This window comes from Festucalex cinctus, chromosome 9 (assembly GCF_051991245.1).
Source record: "Festucalex cinctus isolate MCC-2025b chromosome 9, RoL_Fcin_1.0, whole genome shotgun sequence".
Classification (NCBI taxonomy): domain Eukaryota; kingdom Metazoa; phylum Chordata; class Actinopteri; order Syngnathiformes; family Syngnathidae; genus Festucalex; species Festucalex cinctus.
Genome location: NC_135419.1, coordinates 27671270 through 27696242, shown reverse-complemented (window position 1 = coordinate 27696242; position 24973 = coordinate 27671270). Strand labels below are relative to the sequence as shown.

At 39.1% G+C, this 24973-nt stretch overlaps 1 protein-coding gene and 2 long non-coding RNA genes across 3 annotated transcripts in view; 1 reads left to right on the top strand and 2 right to left on the bottom strand.

The window, feature by feature from the left end:
• The window catches only part of LOC144025446 (uncharacterized), a 306753-nt gene that overhangs the window by 173789 nt on the left and 107991 nt on the right, over nt 1-24973 (bottom strand). Inside the window, exons 3-4 of the mRNA XM_077531467.1 lie at nt 10761-10929; nt 7909-8028 (exon numbers count right to left, since the gene is read on the bottom strand). Of these exons, the coding sequence (XP_077387593.1) occupies nt 7909-8028; nt 10761-10929 (289 nt within the window). The remainder of the gene's footprint in view (nt 1-7908; nt 8029-10760; nt 10930-24973) is intronic.
• On the top strand, nt 17117-18109 carry LOC144025741 (uncharacterized). The gene is made up of 2 exons (XR_013284945.1): nt 17117-17349; nt 17826-18109. It is a non-coding gene; the product is annotated as an uncharacterized LOC144025741 (long non-coding RNA).
• LOC144025742 (uncharacterized) lies at nt 18877-20048 on the bottom strand. The gene is made up of 2 exons (XR_013284946.1): nt 19789-20048; nt 18877-19054 (listed from the first exon to the last, which is right to left on the bottom strand). It is a non-coding gene; the product is annotated as an uncharacterized LOC144025742 (long non-coding RNA).

Genomic DNA, 24973 nt, shown 5'->3' with positions numbered 1-24973 from the left:
GTCCCGCTACGATTGTCCTATGGCGACGAAAATTGTGTGGCACCCGTAGCACATCCAGATGAACAAAAACCTCTTTGAAATGTGTACCCTAAAATAGACAGGAAGTGAGGTATGAGTATTTAAATGTCCAATTTTTGCCATTTTTTGCACATTTACAGGGGTCATACTTTTGCCCGCTTCTCCTACACGGTTAACCCGTTTGACTTCAAACTTGGGATGTACCATCTCAACACCTGGGACAACATCATGGTAAAAAATCAAAAGTTTTTGATATACTATATGACGGCGGCGGCGCATCAAATTTAGAGTTTAATAATTCTTACTGAACGAAGCATTGCCGGTTGTACGTTTAATCTAGAGCTACGAAAATTGGTACACATATGTAACAGACTATGACCTACAAAAAACTCTTTTTGAACCATGTGCTAAACCTAACAGGAAGTTCACCATTTTGATTTACTTTGGAATGTGTTGCCATTTTTTTTGGCCATTTCATAGGGGTCTTATTTTAACGAACTCCTCCTACAGTGTTTATCCGATCATCTTCAAACTTGATGTGATTCATCTAAAGATGTTGAAGATGAAAAGTTATTGAAAGCTTTTTATTTCGTCGCACGCTGTTGTCGTGGCATGCACTGTTTGCAAAGGGAAAATAAATCTTCTTAAAGAAGCATTCCCAGTTGTACGAAGCAGCTAGAGCTACGAAAATTTGTAGACATATGTAACAGCCCAAGATGTACAAAAATGTCTCTTGGTGACCTGTGCTAAACCCAACAGGAAGTCCCCCAGGGGCCGGGCATCACATTTTGAGCTAAAAAAAAAACCCTCTTTAACAAAGCATGCAGCTGTACGTTTCACCTAGACTTACCAAAATTTGAAGAGGTATGTAACAGCCCTGGAGGTACAAAAAACTCTTTTTGAACCATATGCTAAACCTAACAGGACGTCCGCCATTTTGATTTACTTTGGAATGTGTTGCCATTTTTTTTAGGCCATTTCATAGGGGTCTTATTTTAATGAATTCCTCCTACAGAGTTTCTCTGATCATCTTCAAACTTGGTGTGATTCATCTTAAGATATTGAAGATGAAAAGTTATTGAAAGTTTTTTATTTCGTCGCACGCTGTTGTCGTGGCATGCACTTTTTGCAAAGGAAAAAAATCCTTCTTAATGAAGCATTCCCAGTTGTACGAAGCAGCAAGAGCGATGAAAAATTGTAGACATATGTAACAGCCCAGGATGCACAAAAACGTCTCTTGGTGACATGTGCTAAACCCAACAGGAAGTCCCGCAGGGGCCGGGCATCACATTTTGAGCAAAAAAAACTCCTGTTTAACGAAGCATTCCCGGTTGTACGTTTCACCTAGCGCAATGATAATTTGGAGGCATACATAAGAGCCCACGATGTACAAAAAAGTCCCATGGAACCATCTGCTAAACCAAACAGGAAGTCCGCCATTTTGATTTACGCCGGCATTTGTAGCCATTTTTTGTGGCCTTTTTAGGGGTCATATTTTCACGAACTCCTCGTACAAAATTCATCCGACCGTCTTCAAACTTGGTGTGTTTCATCTTAAGATGTTTAAGATGCAAAGTTATCGAAAGTTTTTTATTTTGTCACATGCTGTTGCCATAGCGATGCATTGTTTGCCAAGTAAAGTGCTGCTTATTTTTTTGGTCTATAAATGTGTGAAAACTCATGAAACTTTGCACACACATCAGACTTGTCATGAACATGAATTTTTAGAGATTTCTTGTGCAATTTGCAATAAATCGCGCCCTCTATACATTTTTATGGAGCATTTCCGATTGGATGATTCAAGCACAAAATAACTAAAGATGACTTGACTTGACCGAGATTTGTGAAAACTCAGAGGCATACCTATTAGTCTAAGACCTACAAAAAGTATTCTGTAGCCTTATGCTAAACCTAAAAGGAAGTCCGCCATTTTGAATTTATTTTGGGAATTGCACACCATATTTTGCGTTTTGATTAAACTTTGCACACACAAGGCTTGTCAAAAACATTTTAGATGGTCCTTGTCCTATTTGACAGTACCCCAACGTGCCAGTACCCCGACGTGCAAGTACCCCAACGTGGCCCGGGTTGCGAGGGCCCTTTATAGCTGCTCGCAGCTCTTGTTGTTATTATTATTCTTTATACTCCGCAAACGATCACGATTTTGGGTACCTAAACATTCACGAAAACTCACCGAACTTTGCACACTCTTCGGGCCCGGCGAAAAATTTGATAATATAAAGTCGTCAAAATAATGTAACTCTATAGCGCCCCCTAGCATAGAAAAATAAAAACCAAGCCCGGCATGTTTGAGCTAGAGCAACAAAAATTGGCAGGCACTTGTAGCACCCTGGGACGAACAAAAAGTCAATTGGGACCATGTAGCTAAAATGTACAGGAAGTGAGCTATGATTTTTTTAATGTCCAATTTTGGCCTATGCCCATATGCTAAAAATGAACAGGAAGTGAGCTCCGAATTTTTGAATGTCCCATTTTTGATGATTTTTGCACATTTACAGGGGGCATACTTTTGCCCATTTCTCCTACACGTTTCATCCGACTGAGTTAAGACTTGACCTGGACCATGTCAAGACCTGAGCCAACGACAGGGGGAAAAATCTTGACTTTTCGAAATACTATATGATGAGGGCGGGGCATCAAAATTCGTGTTTCGCACTGAAAAAGGATATGCTTAATAACTCCCCGGTACATGCTCCAAAAAATCCCAAACTTGACATATATGTTTATAGTCAAGGCCTGAAGCTATCTCTATGACAAAATTCAGTTATATAAGTAGCGCCACCTAGCCCTTGAGGCATGAAAAAAAAAATACCTCACTTAATGGTATTTTTACAAAAAATGTAAACTCATTCTAAGTGTTATAACTAAGTCATTTATGAATATTCTTTTACTTTCCACCACTCAAAATGTTCACTGGCATCAGACCTAACCAAACATGCATATTTTTGTTATTTAGTTTTATTGATTTTTGATAGCCTCTATGGACAATAAAAGCAATATCGTGAATGAAGGATATGCTTAATAACTCCCAGGTACATGCTCCAAAAAATCCCATACTTGAAATGTATATTTATAGTCAAGGCCTGAAGGTATCTCTATGACAAAATTCAGTAATAAATACAGCACCACCTAGTCCTTGAGGCAAAAGAAAATGCATCACTTACGGTATTTTTACAAAAATTGTAAACTTATTGTAAGTGTGATAACTAAGTCATTTATGAATATTCTTTTACTTTCCACCACTCAATATGTTCACTGGCATCAGACCGATCCAAACATATGTACTTTTTTAATTTAGTTTCATTTTATTTTTTTTTGATCGCCTCTATGGACAATAAAAGCAACGTTGTGCAATGAGTACGAGAGATGATGTGTATATGTACTTTTGCAAAAAATACCAATCAGGGCAACTCATTGCCTAAAAATAAAAAAAGACGCCGATTTTTGCACATCTTAACAATCACCAAAACCCATTGAGCTTGACACACTCATCACACCTGGAAAAAAAAAAAAATCCACGTAATGGTTTATCATGCCATTTTCAAAGAAATTCTGCTTCCAATGTGCCAGTACCCCAACGTGCAAGTACCCCAACGTGGCCCAGGCTGCGAGGGCCCTTCTCGCTGCTCGCAGCTCTAGTTATTTTTCTTCTTCTTCTTCTTTATTCTCCGCAAACAATCGCATTTTTGAGGACCTAAATATTTACGAAAACTCACCAAACTTTGCACACTCTTCAGGCCCGGCGAAAAATGTGATATTCTGATGTTGTCATAACATTGTTATTCTATAGCGCCCCCTAGAGTAGAAAAATATAAACCAATGACCAAGAGCTACGAAAATTGGCAGGCACGTGTAGCACCCCGGGACGCACAAAAAGTCAATCGGGACTATATAGCTAAAATGTACAGTAAGTGAGCTATGAATTTTTTAATGTCCAATTTTGGCCCATTTTGGCACATTCACTGTGGTCATATTTTTCCCCCTTTGCAAACAGTTTTCATCCAATTGACTTCAAACTTGGCATGACCTGAGACAACAACTGGGCAAAAAATCCTGACTTTTTGAGATACTATATGACAGGGGCGGGGCATCAAAAATTGCCTTTAAAATTTCATTTGTCCAGAAAGAGCAAATGCTTAATTACACCCATGTTCAAGCTCCCAAAAATCTCAAACTTCTCATGCAACTTAATAGTCAGGGCCTGAAAACATCTATACGATAAAATTCGGTTATACATATAGCGCCACCTAGTGTTAACAATAAATATAATACTTTACATTTTGACCTACTGTGCCAAGTTCGTTGAAGGGATCCAGTTGAAAATTAGTCAGAAAAGCCTTAAGACGTTGGTCATGCCCCACAACGAATATTGTAACTTTTCACCACAGCGCGTGGCCGTTACGGTGCCGCAAAGTCTGAGGATTTTTCGTGACAATAAAGGCTGTTTCAACTTGATACAGATCATATTATCTTCTCAAAATTGCACACATTTGATGAGAGTCCAGCCCTTAAGACATCTACGAACTTCTATTTCATCTTACTGATAGCGCCACCTAGTGACATTTTTTTTTTTATTACGAATTTTCTTCGTTTTTCTCCAACCATGTTAACTGGACCTACCTCATATTTGCTCAGATGAGGGTTTTGGCCTTCATGATGTCACAACACGAAGTTTGTGAGTTTTCGTGAATCGCTGTGGGTTGTTTTCCAAGAAAACAACACCAATTTTGAGGGCCTAAACTGGGACAGAAACACATGAAACTTGGCACACACATCTGGCCTGGTAAAATGAGCAATATTTTATCATGGAATGTGCTATTTTTACAAAAATGACTCAATAGCGCCCCCCTAGAAATGTTTAACGAAGCAGCCCCGGTTGTACGTTTAAGCAAGATCAACGAATATTTTTTAGGTGTATGGGGGAGCCCAAGACCCACAAAAAAGTCTCTTGGAGCCATAAGCTAAAATAAACAGGAACTGAGCTACGAATTTTTGAATGTCCCATTTTTGACGATTTTTGCACATTTACAGGGGGCATACTTTTGCCCACTTCTCCTACACGTTTCATCCAACTGACTTCAGATTTGACCTGGACCATGCCAAGACCTGAACCAACAACAGGGGGGTAAATCTTGACTTTTTGAAATACTATATGATGAGGGCGGCGCATCAAATTTCCTCACTCACTCACAGAAGCTTACGTGTGTGAATGAGTGAGTGAAGAAAAAAAAAAAATCTGTGCGTGCTTTCAAATTGCCGCGGGAGTGATGTCACGCAGCTGACACGTTCGCCCGGCCCCGTTTGCGACACGCCAGCCCCCGCTCTGCGATTGGCTGGAGGGTTGTAAATACTGTCTTCCCACAGAAACGTCCCGCTGTTTACAAAACAAACACAAAATGGCAAAATACAGGCTGGGGAGGTGGGGGTTTAGGACGAAATTACCACAAAAGATGAACAAAAACATTGATGTGTAGACTGAGAGAAAGTTAAAGTGTGTACATCCTGTATTTAAAAAGTGCATTTTCCTGAGTGAATCCGGCAGAAAGCCCCTTTAATGCACCACACGCACGCACTTGTATTTACATTGGGTGGGTCCACATTCACGGTGTAAGGGCAGAGCTCTCCAGTCCGTGAGCTGGCGGACTTAGTAACAGGGCTAGGTGTCACTAGTACGCTGGCACGACGACCGGGGCCTCTTCCCACCGGGCTCGGTGTTCTGGTGTACCGCCCCTCCCCCGGTGCTTCCTGCTCTGCTTCCCCCTCCCGCCGCTGTGCCGTCCTTCCACATGGGTGGAGGTGGGGAGGGAACGGTTTCTGATGGGGGAGTGTCGGGGCCATCCGACTGCCCCACCGTGCACCTGCTTGTGTTTTTTGCGCCAGGAAACAGGAAGCATTTTTCACAGCCCTTCTGCTCTGAGGAACTGTCGGCACCACTGAACAGTCTATGCCGGTTAGCTATGGATGGATGGTGGTGGAGCTGAGGACGTGAACGTCGCCGCTGGGCGCGGTGGCGTACGCGGGTCGTGGAGTGGATGGAGATTCGGCGCTTGGAGGAGAGGCAGTTTGGATGGGACTGGAAAATTGGACCATTCTTTTTAGTGTGTATGGTGCTCATCGCGAACGCAGCAGCTGCTTGTTTATGAGCTAGCTTATAAGCAAACTTAGCTTGTAGCAAACGTGTGACGTCATGCATGCTGAGATCACGTCTCTGATCAACTGCTGAAATGAGGCTGATTCTGTGCTCTTTCATCTAAAGACTGCTTTAAACATCAAAGCGTATGTAGGGATGGAAGAATGTTCATTTGTTGTGATTGTGTTGTATTGGTGTTGTTTTATGTTTTTTTTTTTTTTTGTCTTTCTGTAAAGCGACCGGTGGGGCGCTGTGGGGGCCCGCCGGCCTCGTTCTGCGGCGTTGGGCTCGAGGGTGTTCCGGGCGTCTGGGTTGGCTCGCCGACCGGTATCCGTCCGGGTGGCGTGGGGATGGCCTTGGTGGTGCCGCGGCTCGGGGGATTCCGGGGGGGTGGTGCTCACTTTGCCGGGCCGCGGTTGACAGCTCCTTTCTTTGGTGGCGGTCCTTATGCATGCCAGATCCATCGCACCAGCATCTACTGAAATTCAAACAGAATTCACCACTCCCTCCCACTGCTCGTTGAATCAGTGGGTGCTGGTGTCTGTGGATCTCACTTTGCTTTATCTATCCTTCCCTCCTTCCTCTCTTTAGTTTTTCCTCTGGTCACTTGAGATCTCCTTAATTTGTTGGAATTTAGAGGTTTCTGGGGTTTGCGTAAGACTGGTTTTGTAACCACGCAGGAGGTGTTTGATTGGTGCTGGATTTCACTTTGATGGATTGGATGTACTGGTTTCTGTGGATCTCACTCTGCCTCATCTATCCTTCCCTCCTTCCTCTCTTTAGTTTTTACTCTGGTCTCTTGAGATCTCTTTAATTTGTTGGAATTCAGAGGCTTCTGGGGTTGGCGTAAGACTTTGATTTTGCAGCCATGGGGAAGGCAAGAAGTGTTTGGTTGGTGCTGGATTTCACTTTAATTTATCTTTCCTTTCATTTTATCTTTTCTGACCTTTTCTCTGGTCTCCTGACCGTTTGAACCTCACGACTCTGGCGAGACTCTGAAGTATCTGGTTAAGGTGAAGGGTAATGGGATTTTTATTAGGTTTTAGGTGAATTAAGGAGTATAAATTTACACGTATTTGCACGCACGTGCACGGACACACATTCGCGCACGCACGCATACACGTAAAAAACAAAAAAACAGCATGGTAGTGACATCATCTTTTGGTGCTTTTCTATTGGCTGCTGCTAAATGACATCACTTCTGCGTGACATACTTTCAAACGTCATTATTCCGGTTTATATAAAAATAAATCTACTAAAAATCACATGTAAAATCATTCCCAAAGGCTCATGCATTAAATTAATTACCAAAGACTAAAACAAAGGACGTTTGATATAATTATAGTTAGTTTTAATTAGTTTTGTAAACATAAAATGTAGTTGCAGTTAGTTTTCGTTTTTAAAAAAGATTTTCGTTTTTATTTTATTTCGGTAACAATATTGTTTTTTGAATTTTAGTTTTTCATTAGTTTTAATTAACTAAAATAACCTTTAATGGCACCTGTTTTTCAATACCCTCCCTTCTTACTTTGACCATCTCCAAACATTTTTGTTTTGTTTATTTTATTAGAACTGAGTCAAATAACATTTTTCATGTCGGGGGCCACTAAAAAATGAACGGCGGGCCGCAAATGAACCCCCCCCCCCCGCTGTAGTTGCTGGTTTAGAACACTAGTAGCGCATGCAATGCTTAGTAGAAAAATACATAAACTAAATAACTGGACTCGTAGATAACTCACCTCGCCCTCGGCGGACTTTCTGCTCCTTCAGCTCCTGTAATGTTGGGCCCGGATCACCCGACAAGAGGCCAAGCCCCCGTGGATCGTCATGTGCTGGAGGCTGGCTTCCCTTCCATCCCTCTTGGAGCCAAAAGCCTTGATTGCAGTATATTGCTCTGTAGATCTAGGATGTACTTGTAATCTTTCTAGTTCTTGATGGTGTACAGTCGCCACAACTTGGATCTTTTGTTATAAAATCTTCCTTCCATATCTTGGAGGGGAAAATGATTAGAATATTGCCTGTTGGAGCCAATATTTGTTGAATATAACTTTGCCTTTTTTGAAATGGGAATTATGCCACGTAGTAGACAGGTGTGTTTAAACCAGCACCCTTTTCGTGTTGAACGAGCCCAGTTGATTGAACCAGGTGCGCTGATTCAAGTGTGTGGAAACTGTCAACCACGCCTACAGGCTGTTTTGTTTGATTTAGTGGCTGCAGTTCCATCCATCCATCCATCCATCCATTTTCTTGACCGCTTATTCCTCACAAGGGTCGCGGGGGCTGCTGGCGCCTATCTCAGCTGGCTCTGGGCAGTAGGCGGGGGACACCCTGGACTGGTTGCCAACCAATCGCAGGGCACACAGAGACGAACAACCATCCACACTCACACGCACACCTAGGGACAATTTGGAGCGCCCAATTAACCTGCCATGCATGTCTTTGGAATGTGGGAGGAGACCGGAGTACCCGGAGAAGACCCACGCGGGCACGGGGAGAACATGCAAACTCCACCCAGGAAGGTCCGAGCCTGGACTCGAACCGGAGACCTCAGAACTGGGAAGCGGAAGTGCTAACCACTCGACTACCGTGCCGCCCTGGCTGCAGTTCATTATGTTATTTTGGATTTGATGAACTTGTGCATGCTTAACACACAATTACATATCACATATACATGCACATCTGAACGCAGCAAAAGGACACCTCGGGAAATACAGTGGCCGGATATGGAGGACCAAAAGTGCCAACATTAAATAAATAAATACACCATTAATTAATTAAATAAAAGTGTCATTAATTAATTAAATGTGTCATTAATTAATTAATTTCCCTGTGATTATTTATTTATTTATTTATTTATTTATTCATTTATTTATTTCTCTATTTAATTATTTCATGGTCGCTGTTTTGCGGTGTTTCGTGAATTTATTTTATCTGTCAAGCTCGCCCATCAAAGTTAGTGGGCGGGTCCTAACACCTGATTGGTCAATCTGCTCATCAAGTCAAGGCAAAGCCATTTCAGAATAGTCAATTGATGCAGTGTTCGTGGCTAGTAAACACAATTGATAGGCTGGGTGGCGCTTTTCACCTAAATAGATGCGTTTCCATTCGACATTAGATTTACGCTTTCATTAGGTGCTTTTTGAGACGTGCTGAAATGGTAGTTCTTCGCAAAATTTTAACGGAAACACTTTTTTTCCGCATTTCCTACTAGTCATGTGACTCCGCCCGGTCACGGAGAAAAGGAAGTACAGGATCAGTGGCTCAGCGAGAAGCCACAACGGTGCAAAATGCTCGATTGAACAACTGCTGCAAGTCCAACAACAAACATCACCAAAGCGATCAAAACATTGAAAAAAAAACAAACAAACACACACACAAAACAACATTTGCATTTATGTATGTAAAACATTACTAACAACAGTAGCAAATTTAAATTCAGCTCAACTTTATTTTGAGAGCACTTTAAAAAAATTGCTGCAATGAAAACTGCTGTCGCCAACATGGAATACAAATCAAACATATGAAAACAATTAAAACATTAAAATTAACAACATACAAACAGTAAACTATCACATTCCAAACGTGTGGACCTAAAAGCCAGCAGATGTCGCTGTTTGACTTGCTGCCCGCGCCACTGTTGTTTCCAGGCATCATAAACAAGACTTCTTAAATCTCCCTGCATCTATCTATAATATTTTTTTCTAATAGAATTTGAGATATATTTAAAATCCCTTAAATGTATCAAGTCTGAAACACGCAAACAATTTATTCTCGTGACGTTCCATGATGCGACCGCCTACATGAACTGCGAGATCTCGCGAGAGTTGAGGCGGGACATTACGAGAACTACGCCTCAGAAGCAAATTACTCTTCAATGGAAAAGCAAAGCAAAATTGTACTTTATCGAAATAAAAGAAATATCGCTTTTATTTTTATGTTGGTTTTGCACAACAACAAGCCTCGATCACTCTATATCAGAAAAAAATCCATCACCGTAGCCGCCATGTTGACAACCACTTCCGGCCGAAGCAGTCGCTTAGACAAAATTTGAGTGAATCAGGCCTCAGCCCCGCCCACTAACTTTGATGGGCAAGCTTGACAGATAAAATAAATTCATGAAACACCGCAAAACAGCGACTATGAAATAATTAAATAGAGAAATAAATAAATGAATAAATCAATATATATATATATATATATATATATATATATATATATATATATATATATATATATATATATATATACAAAAATAAATAATTAAATAATCACGGAAATTCATTAATTAATGACACATTTAATTAATTAATGACACTTTTATTTAATTATTTAATGGTGTATTTATTTATTTAATGTTGGCACTTTTGGTCCTCCATAGCCGGAGACCTTTGTCCTGAAATAAATAAGTCAAACAAATCTTTTGTCTGGTGGGAGTGCATAAATGTCCTCTTAAAACATAATGTGGATCTTTTTGGCCATAATTAATTGTTGGAAAGGAAATTGAAGCTACAACATTGTTGCTGGATATGCTAATGCAACTATAAAAAGCATGTATAAATGGTCAGCAGGTATACACTGAAAAGAAACTTACTGAAATGAGCCATCAGCGTTTTTGCGTGGTCCACAGTTAAGGTGGTAGTTGTAATCCAGGCCTGCCAACTGGGTCCGAGCAAAGTACACCTTTGGGTGGGGAGAAGCAGAACCGCTTTGATGCATACATAAGTATGTGGTTGTGGAAGGACTCCAGGTCTGCTGTTGATCTATGAACAAAAAGACAAGCCAAAAAAGTACACGTGTGAAATAGGAATACAGTATACTAAAGTTAGATGAAATTTGTTTTGGTTCTTACGAATCCTGCTATGTGTACCTGAAAGAGAGTATGAGAGTACTTGGGTATGGTTTTCAACTAGCGTGCGTCATAAACAATTTCTTGAAGACGTTTGTGTGATGCAAAACCCTTTGGAATCCATTCTTTAACCCTTGCCGCTTGCTCCTCACAAGGGTCGCGGAGGGGTGCTGGAGCCTATCTCAGCTGGGTATGGGCAGTAGGCGGGGTACACCCTGAACTGGTTGCCAGCCAATCACAGAAGAATAAAAATTAGAAAGCAATTAAAAAATGAAAAGCTATGTCGCGTATGACAACTCTTATTCATGCATACTTTGTAGTTCATCATTATTTCTTAATTCCTGTATTCAGCAGTATTACATATTTTCAAATGTTTTTTCCTGAGTTAATAAAACCCTGTTGTGTAAACATTTCCTTTATTATTTTGATCAAAAACACTGAATATCAATTCTCAGACTGTTCAGTAAATATTTATTCATACACATACATTTTCTGACTTTATAAAAAACTTGTTCGAAAAATAGTTCTTACTTTTGTAATCAAAAGCACTGATTTGAATCTCAATTAGGCTGTTTTGGCAATAGTTTTCAAATAAAAATTACAGCAACTTTTGATCAATCCATATCTATTTCACCATTTATTTTAAGTGTAAAATTGAGGAAAAAAAACACTACCGAATCGATGTAAGCCCCACTTATTTCAGATCAAACCACGCCCACTTTCGGTTTATGCCACGCCCGGATACAGATACAGATAATTTAGATGGTTGAACAGATACAGATAGTGGTGTACTTGCTCATCCCGAATACCTACAAAGCTTAAGACCTACATAAAGTCTTTTGTAGCCATATGCTCAAACTAACAGGAAGTCCGCCATTTTGATTTCATTTTGGGAATTGCGTACCGTTTTTGGCCTTTTGATGAAACTTTGCACACACAAGGCTTGGCAAAAACATTTACATTTTAGACGGTTAAAGGATTCAAGGAATTTCCTCATAATTCAAGGTTACAAATATCCAAATATACTAACACACATTTCACCATCGTATGGCACAAAATACAATCATGTGACCGATGTATTTTTATTTTTTATATGGTCTAATAAATCTGAGTGCCCCCCATAACATATATGCATCGTCTGAGATTTTCGCGACCATTTCCACTTGTGACAATGACGTCACCACGCACGTTGCACAACAACAACAACAACACTTTTCAAAAACTAATCTTTTTTTTTTTTTCTGGGGCCCACATGCCACTGATGAGTCCCTTTTTTTTTCTTTTTTTTTTTAAACCAAAAAAAGTATCGAGAAGGGAATCGAATAAGAAATGAACTGTTAAGCAGAATCGAAAATGGAATTGGAATAATTACAATCCTATCAATTCCCAACCCCAATTAAGATTTTTCTTCTGCCAAACATCTGAATCAGCATTTGCCAGTTGTGAATGTTAAAACTAAAAGGAGAGGTAAGAGGACAGTTGTTTTCCTGTAAACTACTATGTGTAGTGATTTCAGATAATCTAATCAAATGCTATCTTTTGATCTGTGAATTGTTCACACACAATCGTATAGTGGCTTCATTGGGCACACCCTCTCGACACGCGCAAAATCACAACACATATACAGTGTCAGCTTTCACAGTAATTACAAAGTTGCGGAGAGTTCCCACACGCACAGCAGCATTTAACAAATCAATTCAGTAATGCTTAGCTTGTAAAGTTCTATCTATTTATGTGTGCACGTGCACACCGATGTTTCTCTGAGCTTATCCAATAGGGCATTTATAAAGTGACGCGCTTGGCCTCACTGTTGGAAATGTGTAATTGGAAGGATAGCTACAGGCTGACCCACAAATACACTTTATTGATCCACAGAATCTCCAATAAGTGCCTCCAGCTAAGCACACACACATCAGCAAGGGGTTATATTGACTCTATTCACATTTGTTATCAGAGCTTGTTTATCGAGTGATCAATAATCTCTGAATTTCTCATTTCTTTAAATGGCCAAATATTAAGAACATTTTTAATTTATGATATGTAAAATTAGTAGGCAGTGGAACATTGGGTGATATTTTTTTTCTTGAAAACCTTAGGAAGATTGAGGCAATAGTTGATGGAAAGTTATACAAGAGGTAAAAAGTGTGTGAAGGGGTAGTCGGTGAAAATGAGAGTTAAGCTGTTGATGGTGCACAATTACCAGGAAGCCATTAGCCTACCAGGATTATTTGCATGTTAAGTGGTGTCGATCTGCATCGATTCCCAGCTAAATAAAACTCAGTTCTTCAATAGAGCCTGTGCTTTGCAAAGCCCTCCTAGCTGCTACAACCTTTTTATTGGATTCAGATTAACATGTGCAGTATAACTTTCTGAACCACTTATCTTTAATTAAAATCACTTCCTCTACCGGATTCTCTGAATGAGATTTTACCCATCTGATCCTCAACCGCCTAGGCCAAATGGATTGGATTTCTCTGAGCCAATATCAAAATAACTTGGTGAGCGCACATTAATGTGTGCAGGAATAGGACATTATTGTAAATACAACTGTAAATTGGACTCTTATTGATTGAAGTTGTTGAACCCAGTTCATTGAAATGGACCAGAATAAACAGGACATACAATACATGCTAAGAGTATAAGGACAGTACATACAGTATTTAGGGCATTGATTAATAGGACATTGCACCTCCTTTTGCAATGTTAACTTTCTTTGGTGACTTTTTTTTTTTTTAGTGACTTTTCAGTCTTTCACATCTACTTTGGGAGATTTTTGCCTCTCTTCCTTGCAAAACTGCAGCCAATTGAGAGGTTGGATGGCCGTTGAGCATAAACTGCCCGCTTCAGGTCCCGCCACAGCATTTTCAAAGAATTTAAGTCAGAATTTTGACTGGCCACATCCAGAACATGAATCTTGTTGTTCTTCAGCCATTCCTTGGTTGTATTGCTGGAATGCTTTAGATTATTATCATGTTGGATGATCCATCTTCTGCCAAGCTTTAACTTCACAAAAGACGGCTTCAGGTTATGTTCCAGGATTTCACAATATTCCTCTGAATTCATGATTCCCTGGACTATGTGGATTTGTCCAGGTTCTGAGGATGAAAAGCCAGCCCAGAACTTAACATTCTCATGCTAAGAAAAAAAAAAAGTTAATCTGTGGCCTTTTTATAGTGCATTGCTTATGCTTCCTGATTGAGGTGTTAACAATTAACCATTGAGGTGTTTGGCCAGACGGCACATTTGTTAGCCAATGGGAATTAGGTCATGTATTGTGATTTTGAATGGCAGTGTGTTGCAATGGCAAACATGTGACCTTAAGTTAGATCGTTGTGTCTTATGCAGGTGAATCGTGTTCAGTGCATTTAAAAAGTGCCATTTTGAATTGGAGAATATGTGTAAAGTAGAAAATGTGTTTAGAGTTTTGGAGATATGAGAATCGGTCCTGCTCTCTGTGTGCCAGTTTAAATAATATGCGAGTCATTTTTGTGTGTTAGCAATTGAAAAAAACTGTTATGATCTTATTCTTTACTGCATGACTGGTTTCTGTTCCATGTACAGCACTTTGTATACAGCAATGCTTGTTTTTAAAGTGCTTTATAAATAAAGTGTAACGTACCGGGGTTACCGGTGGAATAAAGGATCCCAAAAACGCAGGCCAAGAAAGGAAAATACAATTTGTATTTATTACAAAAAGTTCCAAACTTACAAACGAACACTTGCAGACCAGCAGAGAATACAAAATAACAAAAAGCACTTGCCATGGCAAGGAGAACACGGAGATACAAAAAACGCTTGCAAAAGGCAAGGAAAACGTGAAAGAGCAAAATACACTTGCAAAAGGCAAGGACGCGAAAGAACAAAAAACACTTGCAAAAGGCAACGACGTGAAAGAACAAAAAACATTTGCAAAAGGCAAGGACCATAAATATGCGAGGAACAACACTTAGCGAAAAACTACAAAAATAGAAACATTACAGCAATACTTAAACGCCAATGGAAAACACGAGACTAGGAGGTTTGCAAAAAGGAGTACAGAGAACACATTGAACACTGGCAGTGAGCAAGGAATAATCCGACGTAGAGCAGCAGGTGTCCATGCCTTTTAAAGGCCTCTGATTAGAATGAGCCACAGGTGTGGCACGATAGGAAACGCCCCCTACTCACTAGCCACTGGAAAAAAAACAGAAAGACAACAGAACTGAGAGACAAACCATGACATAAAGTTGAGTTGAGAGTTGTGTTCATATAATCAAAATCAGTCAAGATAGACAATCACAACCCCAGAAAATAGGCAAATAAAAATACTGTACTCCCAGTACAGGTTAAAGTTACTGTAAAAAAAATAAATAAATCGCTGAGTGAAGTGGTAGGCATTCCTGGTGCCAGAGAGCCGCAGTTCTGTGTGTTTTAGAAGTCTCCCTCCTCCAACATAGGTGAGAATCGATATCAGGCTTCTCCAGAGCTTGCTGATGAGTTGATCATTTAAATCAAATTTGAATAGGCCCAGGGTTGCCTATCCCTGGCCTTGTTGGATCTGATCAGCAAATTTCATCAACATCGTAGGCAATATTGTCGTTTGTTTGTTTGTTTGTTTGTTTGTTTGTTTGTTTGTTTGTTTGTTTGTTTAAAACCCATTGTCTTGTTGGAAGGCCTCCATCAGCATCAATCCATGGTTGATGACATGATCAAATAGTATTGCACAAATTCTATTTGACAATATGGTCCGCTTCTTCTTTGAGGACGTTCTCTTATTTCAGGTTTTTCTCAACATCTACCTCCTGCTCGTCCTCCATGAATTCCCCCTATCACACTCTCTTTTCTTCCTCTGACTTCTTCCATTTTGGTTGAAAGCAGGTGAACTTACCTGCTGCATTTTTGTGGTGTTCAAACTTGAACGGTTTGTCTACAATAAAACAGTCGTGTTGAAACAGCTAATGTGCGTGTATTTAATCATCTGGTTCATGCGTGTGGTGATTTGTCAATCAGTGCTTTGGAATTGCATACTTCTGTGTCTAATGTATAAAAATGTGCTCAGTGTTTCGCAAATCACCGTATGTATAGACCCCTTCAAAGTTTGTAAACAAAGTGACGAAATTTAAAGAGCGGGGCTTAGCTGGAGGCAAAAACACCTCAGCGGCGTGTGGTTCTAACACCGGGCAGCATATTTTCACAGAAAGTTCACGTCGGAAAGGACGCGGAAAACGGCCATTTGAGTTAATATGTGAGGAAACTGACTCCCTACAACCGTGAATGTTACTTTAAAAAGTTAACTCTGACTGATGGGACGATATTTACTGCGCACTCACGCACTGGATAGATGATTTAACGGGACTACCCATGGTGCAATGGCCGGACATTTAAATCTACCTTATAGAAAAACTGAGCGTTTATACTAAAGATAAACTCAAGGCCTATAAATCATTACATGTCTACAACTAACTACGTCTTGAATGGACATGTTCAAAATTTAGAATAAAACAATTTGAGCGAGGACTTTTGTGTCATGCGGTTGCAAGTGCTGCCAAAGTCAACGACTATGGCGTTAGATTTGTGCCACAATTCCGTGCGTAACAAAATGTGTTTCGTACGTACAAAATGTGTTTCGTACGTACCAAAAATGTGTTTCGTACGTACAAAATGTGTTTCGTACGTACCAAAAATGTGTTTCGTACGTACCAAAAATGTGTTTCGTGCGTAACAAAATGTGTTTCGTACGTACAAAATGTGTTTCGTACGTACCAAAAATGTGTTTCGTACGTACAAAATGTGTTTCGTACGTACCAAAAATGTGTTTCGTACGTACAAAATGTGTTTCGTGCGTACAAAACAGTCCTCGCGCACGCTTGCTTCGTCTCTCCTCAACACGTACGAAACTTTGATTTACGCTTGCGATGCAAGGGTCGAGGCGTGATATTTGTGCCACAATTCTTAACCAATCAGGAGTCGGACAGGAAAGCAAATCCTGATTGGCTGTTTAATATCCAATCAGGCAGAACTTTGACAACGTGTCGTCACGCCGCGTTGCATCATGGGCGCTTCTTCGATTTATTTATTTATTTATTTATTTATTTATTTATTTATTTATTTATTTATTTTAAACAAGCACTCGGTCCTTTCCTGTTTGAATTTTTGTCTGTATTTCTGCTGATTTTTATTTACTTAATAGAAGTTTTGTTATGTTACGGGATGAATCAGCTCCTAACTGCTTTCCTGCTTAGCGGAAGAAGGAGGGAAAACAAGTTTTAGCGCTCATGGTGATGTTGGATGACGGCATAAAATAGAAGAAGAAAAAAAGAGAAGAGGCTAACCTGCTACTTACGTTTTCATTATGGTAAGTTACAAAATACTGTACTGTATTTAAGTCAGTAAATCCTATAGTTTTGTCCTCTTTTGATCGTGTTACTATCATTACAATCTTAAACAATGCATGCCATCATGAGTGGCGTTGTATAAGAAGTAGAAAAGAAAATGTTAGACCATCCATTTTTCTTTAGTAATTAGTGCCTGGTACCACCAAAGGTATATCGTGAATAACAGAAAACATTGAATACATAAGAGCACTGTGTTTGGCAGTCCAATGCCATAGTTATTGACGTAAGAATTGAATTCATTTTGGTTACAAGACCAACAAGATACACCACCATGACTACCACACACCATGACTAGCAGCTGTTGAAATAAACATGTTTGCCCAAAATAATTGTTTTACTAATGTGAGAAACATGGTTGATCTTGTCATTTTTCCATAACAACAGATAGACAATTAAAAATCTGAGCGCTAACCTTGGGTTTTGTTTTTATTACCAGACAACAAAGATGACAAAGGACCCAGAATGCACCTGATGACACCACAACAGAAGTGTCAAAAACACCACGAGAAGCAGAAGATGAAGAAGTGGAGTGGAAAAAATATTGATATCGCGCTATTGGCCCATGCAATATGCATATAACAGACATGCAATAAGTTTCATATGGAATTTTTTGCTTTTATCTGAATTTGACCAGTCAGCCACTTGCTAAAATGTGCACCACCATCCACTAGTTGAACATTATTGAAGTCATTACAATTAAATAACTCTGAATACATTTTACTGCATGAGAAATATAATTTGTTCATTAGATAATAAAATCATCATCAGTCATTTCCTTAGATCCATATTAAATATTGCAATATCTATTGCTATATTCAGCAAAATCGCGTATTGCATGATTTTCCAATTTTGTGCAGCCCTAATTCCTGACGTTTTGAGCCAGCTGATGAGACCAATTTGACTTAGTCATTAAAATGTCTGTAGGAAGAGTCAGAACGTGAAGCTTGAGCTTGACAGCAGAGAAATCAAGAGCTCCTGAAGAATGACAACATTAACATTGGACTATCATAATTTGAAGTTCGAATAGTTGTAATGGCCTGTTTTGCAGCATACCAAATCAAACATTTTTAAAATATTTTTTCTCCTGTAAGTTGTCGACACTTTTACTGAACTTATTTAAATGTGTCTTGCAAACAGTATCATTGACAATTAGAAAAATAAAAAGTGTCACACACACTGTATTCGGAACAACCTGTAAACAATAACCAAAATACTATTGCAGGTACAGTGCCAATGCAGTACATGACACATTTATGGTTTCAAGATTAAAGTGTGGAAGTGCACACACTGCACATTTGCCCATCATTGACCAAGAAGACCTCAGAGTACTGTACTCACGATGATGTATTGAGAATGCAAGACCCAAGAGGTTCCACAGATGAAAATATATTACATATTGTATTTGTAATTGACACTTAATGATGCATTATCGATCAACAAACAGCAAACTGTACATTTTGTTTTTAAATCAAATGAATCGTCCTCAGTTACAGTGCATCTTTGCAGTTTTTATTTCAAGTTTTACACACAGTAGGCATGGTAGACTGCTATTGTGGAGCCATCCATCGCCGTCCCATCCATCTCAGCTGTACTCTCTATCCTTAGACATCGTATTGATGACTGTGACCCGGATATAGAAACGATGCCCAATCTGGATTGGTTTACCTGGTAAATTGGAAACAAACAAAAGCTCAAGGTTATTAATTGTAAAACGTGAAACAATCATATCCATCCATCTTCATGTAGTTATGGGAAAACAATGTGACCATCCATGTTTCTACAGTTTCTTGTTCATGTTAAATGTCTAGTACAACTAAGGGTAACCACTTCATAACCTCTGCAGCTATAATGTGATGCTCTTTTGAGGGAGAACAGTCAGAAGACCTTTGCAATAATCAAGTCTATTGGAAATAAAAGCATGAGTCAGGTTCTTCTGGTATGGAGCATGCAACCCTTCTGTCGAAGTCTTTTAGGTGGTAAAAGGCTGCTTTAGTGATTTGTTTGAGATGGCATTTATGTGCACAAGTATACAGGTAATGACAACAAAATTAACTCGTGAATTGAATTCAAGAGCTGATATCTCGTGATTTTCCACGATTTTCTAATCAATATCACTAACGTACTTAAAAATCAGTAACTATGGCATTGTGTTAACAGTGCTTTTGGACATTCCATGTTTTTTTCTGTCTGTTAGTTACACGATATACATTTGGTGGCACTAGGCACTAAAAATGCATAAGAAAATAAAGAAAGGGGGTGGCGATTTTTTTTTCTTCATCATAACTATGCACATCCATTGCCAATGTCGTGTATGTAACTATTACATACAATTTTGATTGTCTTGGAAGCCTGTGTGTGATAGTGGCCAAGTTAAAAGATGCTACTTTTATGCTACTTACCGTTATGAAAATGTTGAAAGTAGTCTTCGATTCGGAAGTTAGCGTCCCCCCCAACGGTCATCCAACGGTCCCATGAGGGCTAAAACTTGTCTTCCGCTAAGCAGGAAAGCAGTTGGGAGCTGCTTCACCCCGTAATATAACAAAACTTTTGTTAAGTAAATAAAAGTCAGCAGAAATGCAGATAAAATACAAACAGGAAAGCACCGAGTGCTAGTAAACAAAACAAAACAAAAAAATCGAAGAAGCGCCCATGATGCAACGCGGCGTGACGACACGTGTCAAAGTTCTGCCTGATTGGATATTAAACAGCCAATCAGGATTTGCTCTCCTGTCCGACTCCTGATTGTTTAAGAATTGTGGCACAAATATTACGCCTCGACCCTTGCATCGCAAGCGTAAATCAAAGTTTCGTACGTGTTGAGGAGAGACGTAGCAAGCGTGCGCGAGGACTGTTTTGTACGCACGAAACACATTTTGTACATACGAAACACATTTTTGGTACGTACGAAACACATTTTGTACGTACGAAACACATTTTTGGTACGTACGAAACACATTTTGTACGTACGAAACACATTTTGTTACGCACGGAATTGTGGCACAAATCTCACGCCATAAACGACAGGGGCAGAAGACGAGGATATACGAGGCATGTACCTCTCCTACAAAAATTTGACAAGATTTTATCGGAACCATTGTGGGGGCTTTCGCCTCGACAAATTGAAACATACAGCTAACGTTTGGTTAGCTAGCGGTTATGGAATCAGAATCCTGCCGATACTCGAAACCTCATAACCTCGGTTTGAAACCTCGTAACTTCGGTTTGAATCTCCGAAAACATTTTTGTATGACTGAAGAAAATTTTTGAATCTCCAAAAAATTGTTTTGAATCTCCAAAAATATTTTTTGAATGACTAAAAAATCACAGAAAAAGCTTTAAAGTTACGAAAAAAATGCTAAGAAAAGACAGACATTTTTTTTTAAAAGTATGACTTTACAGTGTTTCACCCACAAATTTTCAGAGGTTCAAAACGGTCACCAGCCACGTTTCAAAAATGGCATTTTGGCATTGTTCTCCCTAGGCATTTATTTGTTTCCCGTTTTTGAAACCTGTAAACTCTGAACGTTCTCAAAACGTTGAAAAAATATTTCCAAACCTGAAAAGTGGGTTTGAATCTCCAAAAAGCATATAAAATCATCCAAAAAGACAACCTTTTTTTCCCCTAATTTAATTTGACAGTGTTTCACCCACAAACTTTCAGAGGTTCAAAATGGTCACCAGCCAAGTTTCAAAAATGGCATTTTCGCATTGTTCTCCCTGGGCATTGGTTGAAAGACTGAAAATGTTTTCAATGTTGTTTTTAATCTGTAATTCAGTCAATTGCACAACAGCGACACTCACAGGACCATGGAAGAACACTGCCAATACTCTTGGAGGGGAGGGGGGTTTAGAACACTGCCAAAACTTAAGTGAACTTAAGTCCATCCAATTGGCCACAAAGTGTTAGACCCACCTTGCTCAGTAAACAGAAAAGACGATTGGACTGAAGTACACTTCCGCTTCCTACTCCCAACCACATGACCACCGCCTGGCTTCAAGTTTCAAGTACGAAGTTACGAGGATTCGCGGAGTTTTGGCAGTGTTCTAACGCCCCCCACCCCCCACAATCCACCAGGCAGTTCTTCCATGGTCCTGCGAGCGTCGCTGTTTTGTAATTCAATGGGACTTTGAATTGCAGTTTCAAAACAACATTAAAAACATTTTCAGTCTTTCAACCAATGCCCAGGGAAAACAATGCCAAAATGCCTTTTTTAAAACTTGGCTTGTGGCCGTTTTGAACCTCTGAAACTTTGTGGGTGAAACACTGTAAAATTAAATTAGGGAAAAAAAAGGTTGTCTTTTTGAATGATTTAATATGCTTTTTGGAGATTCAAACCCACTTTTCAGGTTTGGAAATATTTTTTCAACATTTTGAGAACGTTCAGAGTTTACAGGTTTCAAAAACGGGAAACAAATAAATGCCTAGGGAGAACAATGCCAAAAAGTCATTTTTGAAACTTGGCTGGTGACTGTTTTGAACCTCTGAAAATTTGTGGGTGAAACACTGTAAAGTCATACTTTAAAAAATGTCTGTCTTTTCTTAGCATTTTTTTTTATTTTTTATTTTAAAGCTTTTTCGGTGATTTTTTAGTCATTCAAAAAATATTTTTGGAGATTCAAAACAATTTTTTGGAGATTCAAAACATTTTTTCAGTCATACAAAAATGTTTTTGGAGATTCAAACCGAAGTTACGAGGTTTCAAACCGAAGTTACGAGGTTTCGAGTATTGGCAGGATTCTGATTCCATAAGCGGTTAGCATTCGCGCATGTAGCATGTAAACACGGACTTTTTGTAAATACGTGCATGTAAAAATAATCCCATGAATAATGACTAATTTAAGTAATTTCAATCACAACTAAGTCAACCCCTATCATTGTCTAGGCTGAATCTGATTAATCTCGCCTGATATGAAGTGTGCGCTGCAAACACGAGCATTGTTGATGATAGCCTCAGTCCAGTCCTTTCGCCTAATCACGTTTAAACACAGCCGTCTGCGATTACTTGACTGGCAGAGGCTGGGATGCGATAGCATTTCAAGTTTTTGATGGTGATTTTACGGTTCTGGCAACCAAAAACACAACAAGATGACATTTTCGACAGACAACTAGCGTTGTTTACTTCTAGCTGCACTTCCGTTGCCTGCAGCGGCAAGTTGTTTTTGCCTCCGGTAAACACTGTGACGTCATCGTGACGTAGGCCACCAAGGGATCCATTGTTCTGCAAAAAGCACTTTGTGCTTGCAGTGGTGAAAATCTGGTCCATCGTTTTGCTCCTTCAGTGTAATGGGTTGATAATTATGTAATTCATTTGTTTTTAGTGTTTATGCAATCATAAAAAACTGTAAGACACATTATTTTACTCTTGCATTGGCTGAATGTTGTGGGCCTGGTGACTGCCAGGGCTTTCTTTCCCTCCTTTCTCCGCGGCTTGGAGAAGGAGTTTGGTGTCAATGACCTTTTTGGATGCTGTTTTACTGGTTCTGCGCTGGTTGGTCGGGACGAGAGCCGGGGCGGACTATTACTTTGAAGTTGCTGCCATGGAGATAGCTGCCTCGATCAACCGGACTGGTTTTGGATGATGACCCACTTCTCTACTGCGATTGGCTGGCAACCGGGCCAGGGTGTACCCAGCCTACTGCCCAGAATCAGCTGAGATAGGCTCCAGCACTCCCCACGACCCTTGTGAGGAATAAGCGGTCAAGAAAATGGATGGATGGATGGACCCACTTCCCTAACGACGTCTTTCTTGCAGTGCTTCAACTTCCTCAATGCACTAGTTTAGTTACTAATGTTTAGTATCAGAAACTATGTAAATTGTTTCCCAATCGGCATCCATTGCAGCCTGGTCATCCAGGAAGGGGGTTTACCACATCTGCGGCCCCTTCTCAAGGTTTCTTTTCTTTTCTTTTTTTCTTGTTTGTTTTTTGTTTTTTGTTTTTTTAAGTTTTTTCTTGCCCTTTTGTGGTTTTATCAGGGGATGTTGTTGCTTGTCAACTGTGGGCAAGTGAAGCCCTTTGAGACTTTTGTGTGATTAAGGGCTATATAAATAAACTTGACTTGACTTGTTTGTTTGTTTGTTTTTAGTATTCCACTCTCTTCCATGTATAAAAGTTTACTCTGTTTAGAGCGGGGATGTCCAAACTACGGCCCGGGGCCCATTTGCGGCCCGCCGTCCATTTTTCAGTGGCCCCCGACATATGCTAAAAATGGCATTTGACTCAGTTCAAATAAAATAAACAAAATGTTTGTAGATGGTCAAAGTAAAAAGGGAGGGTATCAAAAAACAGGTTCCCTTAAAAGTTATTTTAGTTCACTAAAACTAATGAAAAAACTAAAACTAAAATTAAAAAATCAATATTGTTACCGAAATAAAATAAACTACATTTTATGTTTACAAAACTAACTAATGTCTAAGTCTATGAAATAAATGCCTTGAACCAAAGCTTATCAGAATTAAGTTGGGATCATGTTACAATGGAAAAAGATGTAAATGAAGCATATAATAGTTTTGTTGACACGACGCATTTATACGATCAACACTGCCCTGTAATAACGCATACATACATACAGACAAATAAATCTAGTCAATGGATGACAAAAGGATTATTGAATGCATGCCGAAAGAAAAACACTTTATATAAAATGTTTCTGAGGAAAAAGACATTAGATTCTGAAATAAAATACAAAAACTATAAAAAATAAATTGACAAGTATAATTAAAACCTGTAAGAAAGAATATTACAGGGAACTAATCGAGAAGAATAAAAACAATATGAAAAGCCTGTGGAGTGTAATAAATATGGCAATGAACAAGGTTTCTAAAAATATTTATCTTCCTGATTATATGATCAAAGATGAAGAAAAAATAACAAATGTAGAAGCTTTGGCAAATGCATTCAACGAATTCTTTGTCAACTTTGGCCCACAGTTGGCATCTAAGATTGATGCTCCACATATAAATGAAGCCATGGTAACTTCAAATAATATAGTGCAATCATTGTTTCTTGATGCAACTAACGAAAATGAAATTCTACAAATAGTACACGGGTTTAAACAAAAAAAATCCACAGATTGGAATGACCTGGACATGACTATAATTAAACAAGTAATCCAAAACATAGCAATGCCATTAACTTATATTTGTAACATAACTTTTTTAACTGGAGAATTTCCTAATCACATGAAAATTGCTAAGATCATTCCAATTTATAAAACTGGAGATAGTCACCAGTTTGCAAATTATCGGCCTATATCAATACACCCTCAACTATCAAAAATATTGGAAAAATTCTTTGTTACATGCCTAAATGGCTTTATACACAAATATAATCTACTTAATGAAAGTCAGTATGGCTTCAGGAAAAATCGTTCTACAACTTTGGCATTGATTGATCTTATAGAAGAAATTACAGATAAAATAGAAAACAAAATGTATTCTGCTGGTATATTTATTGACTTGAGAAAAGCCTTTGACACAATTGATCACAACATACTACTTCAAAAATTGCACACAAAAAAAACGGGATTAGAGGAATTTCATATAATTGGTTGAAGTCTTATTTAACTGAAAGACAACAGTACGT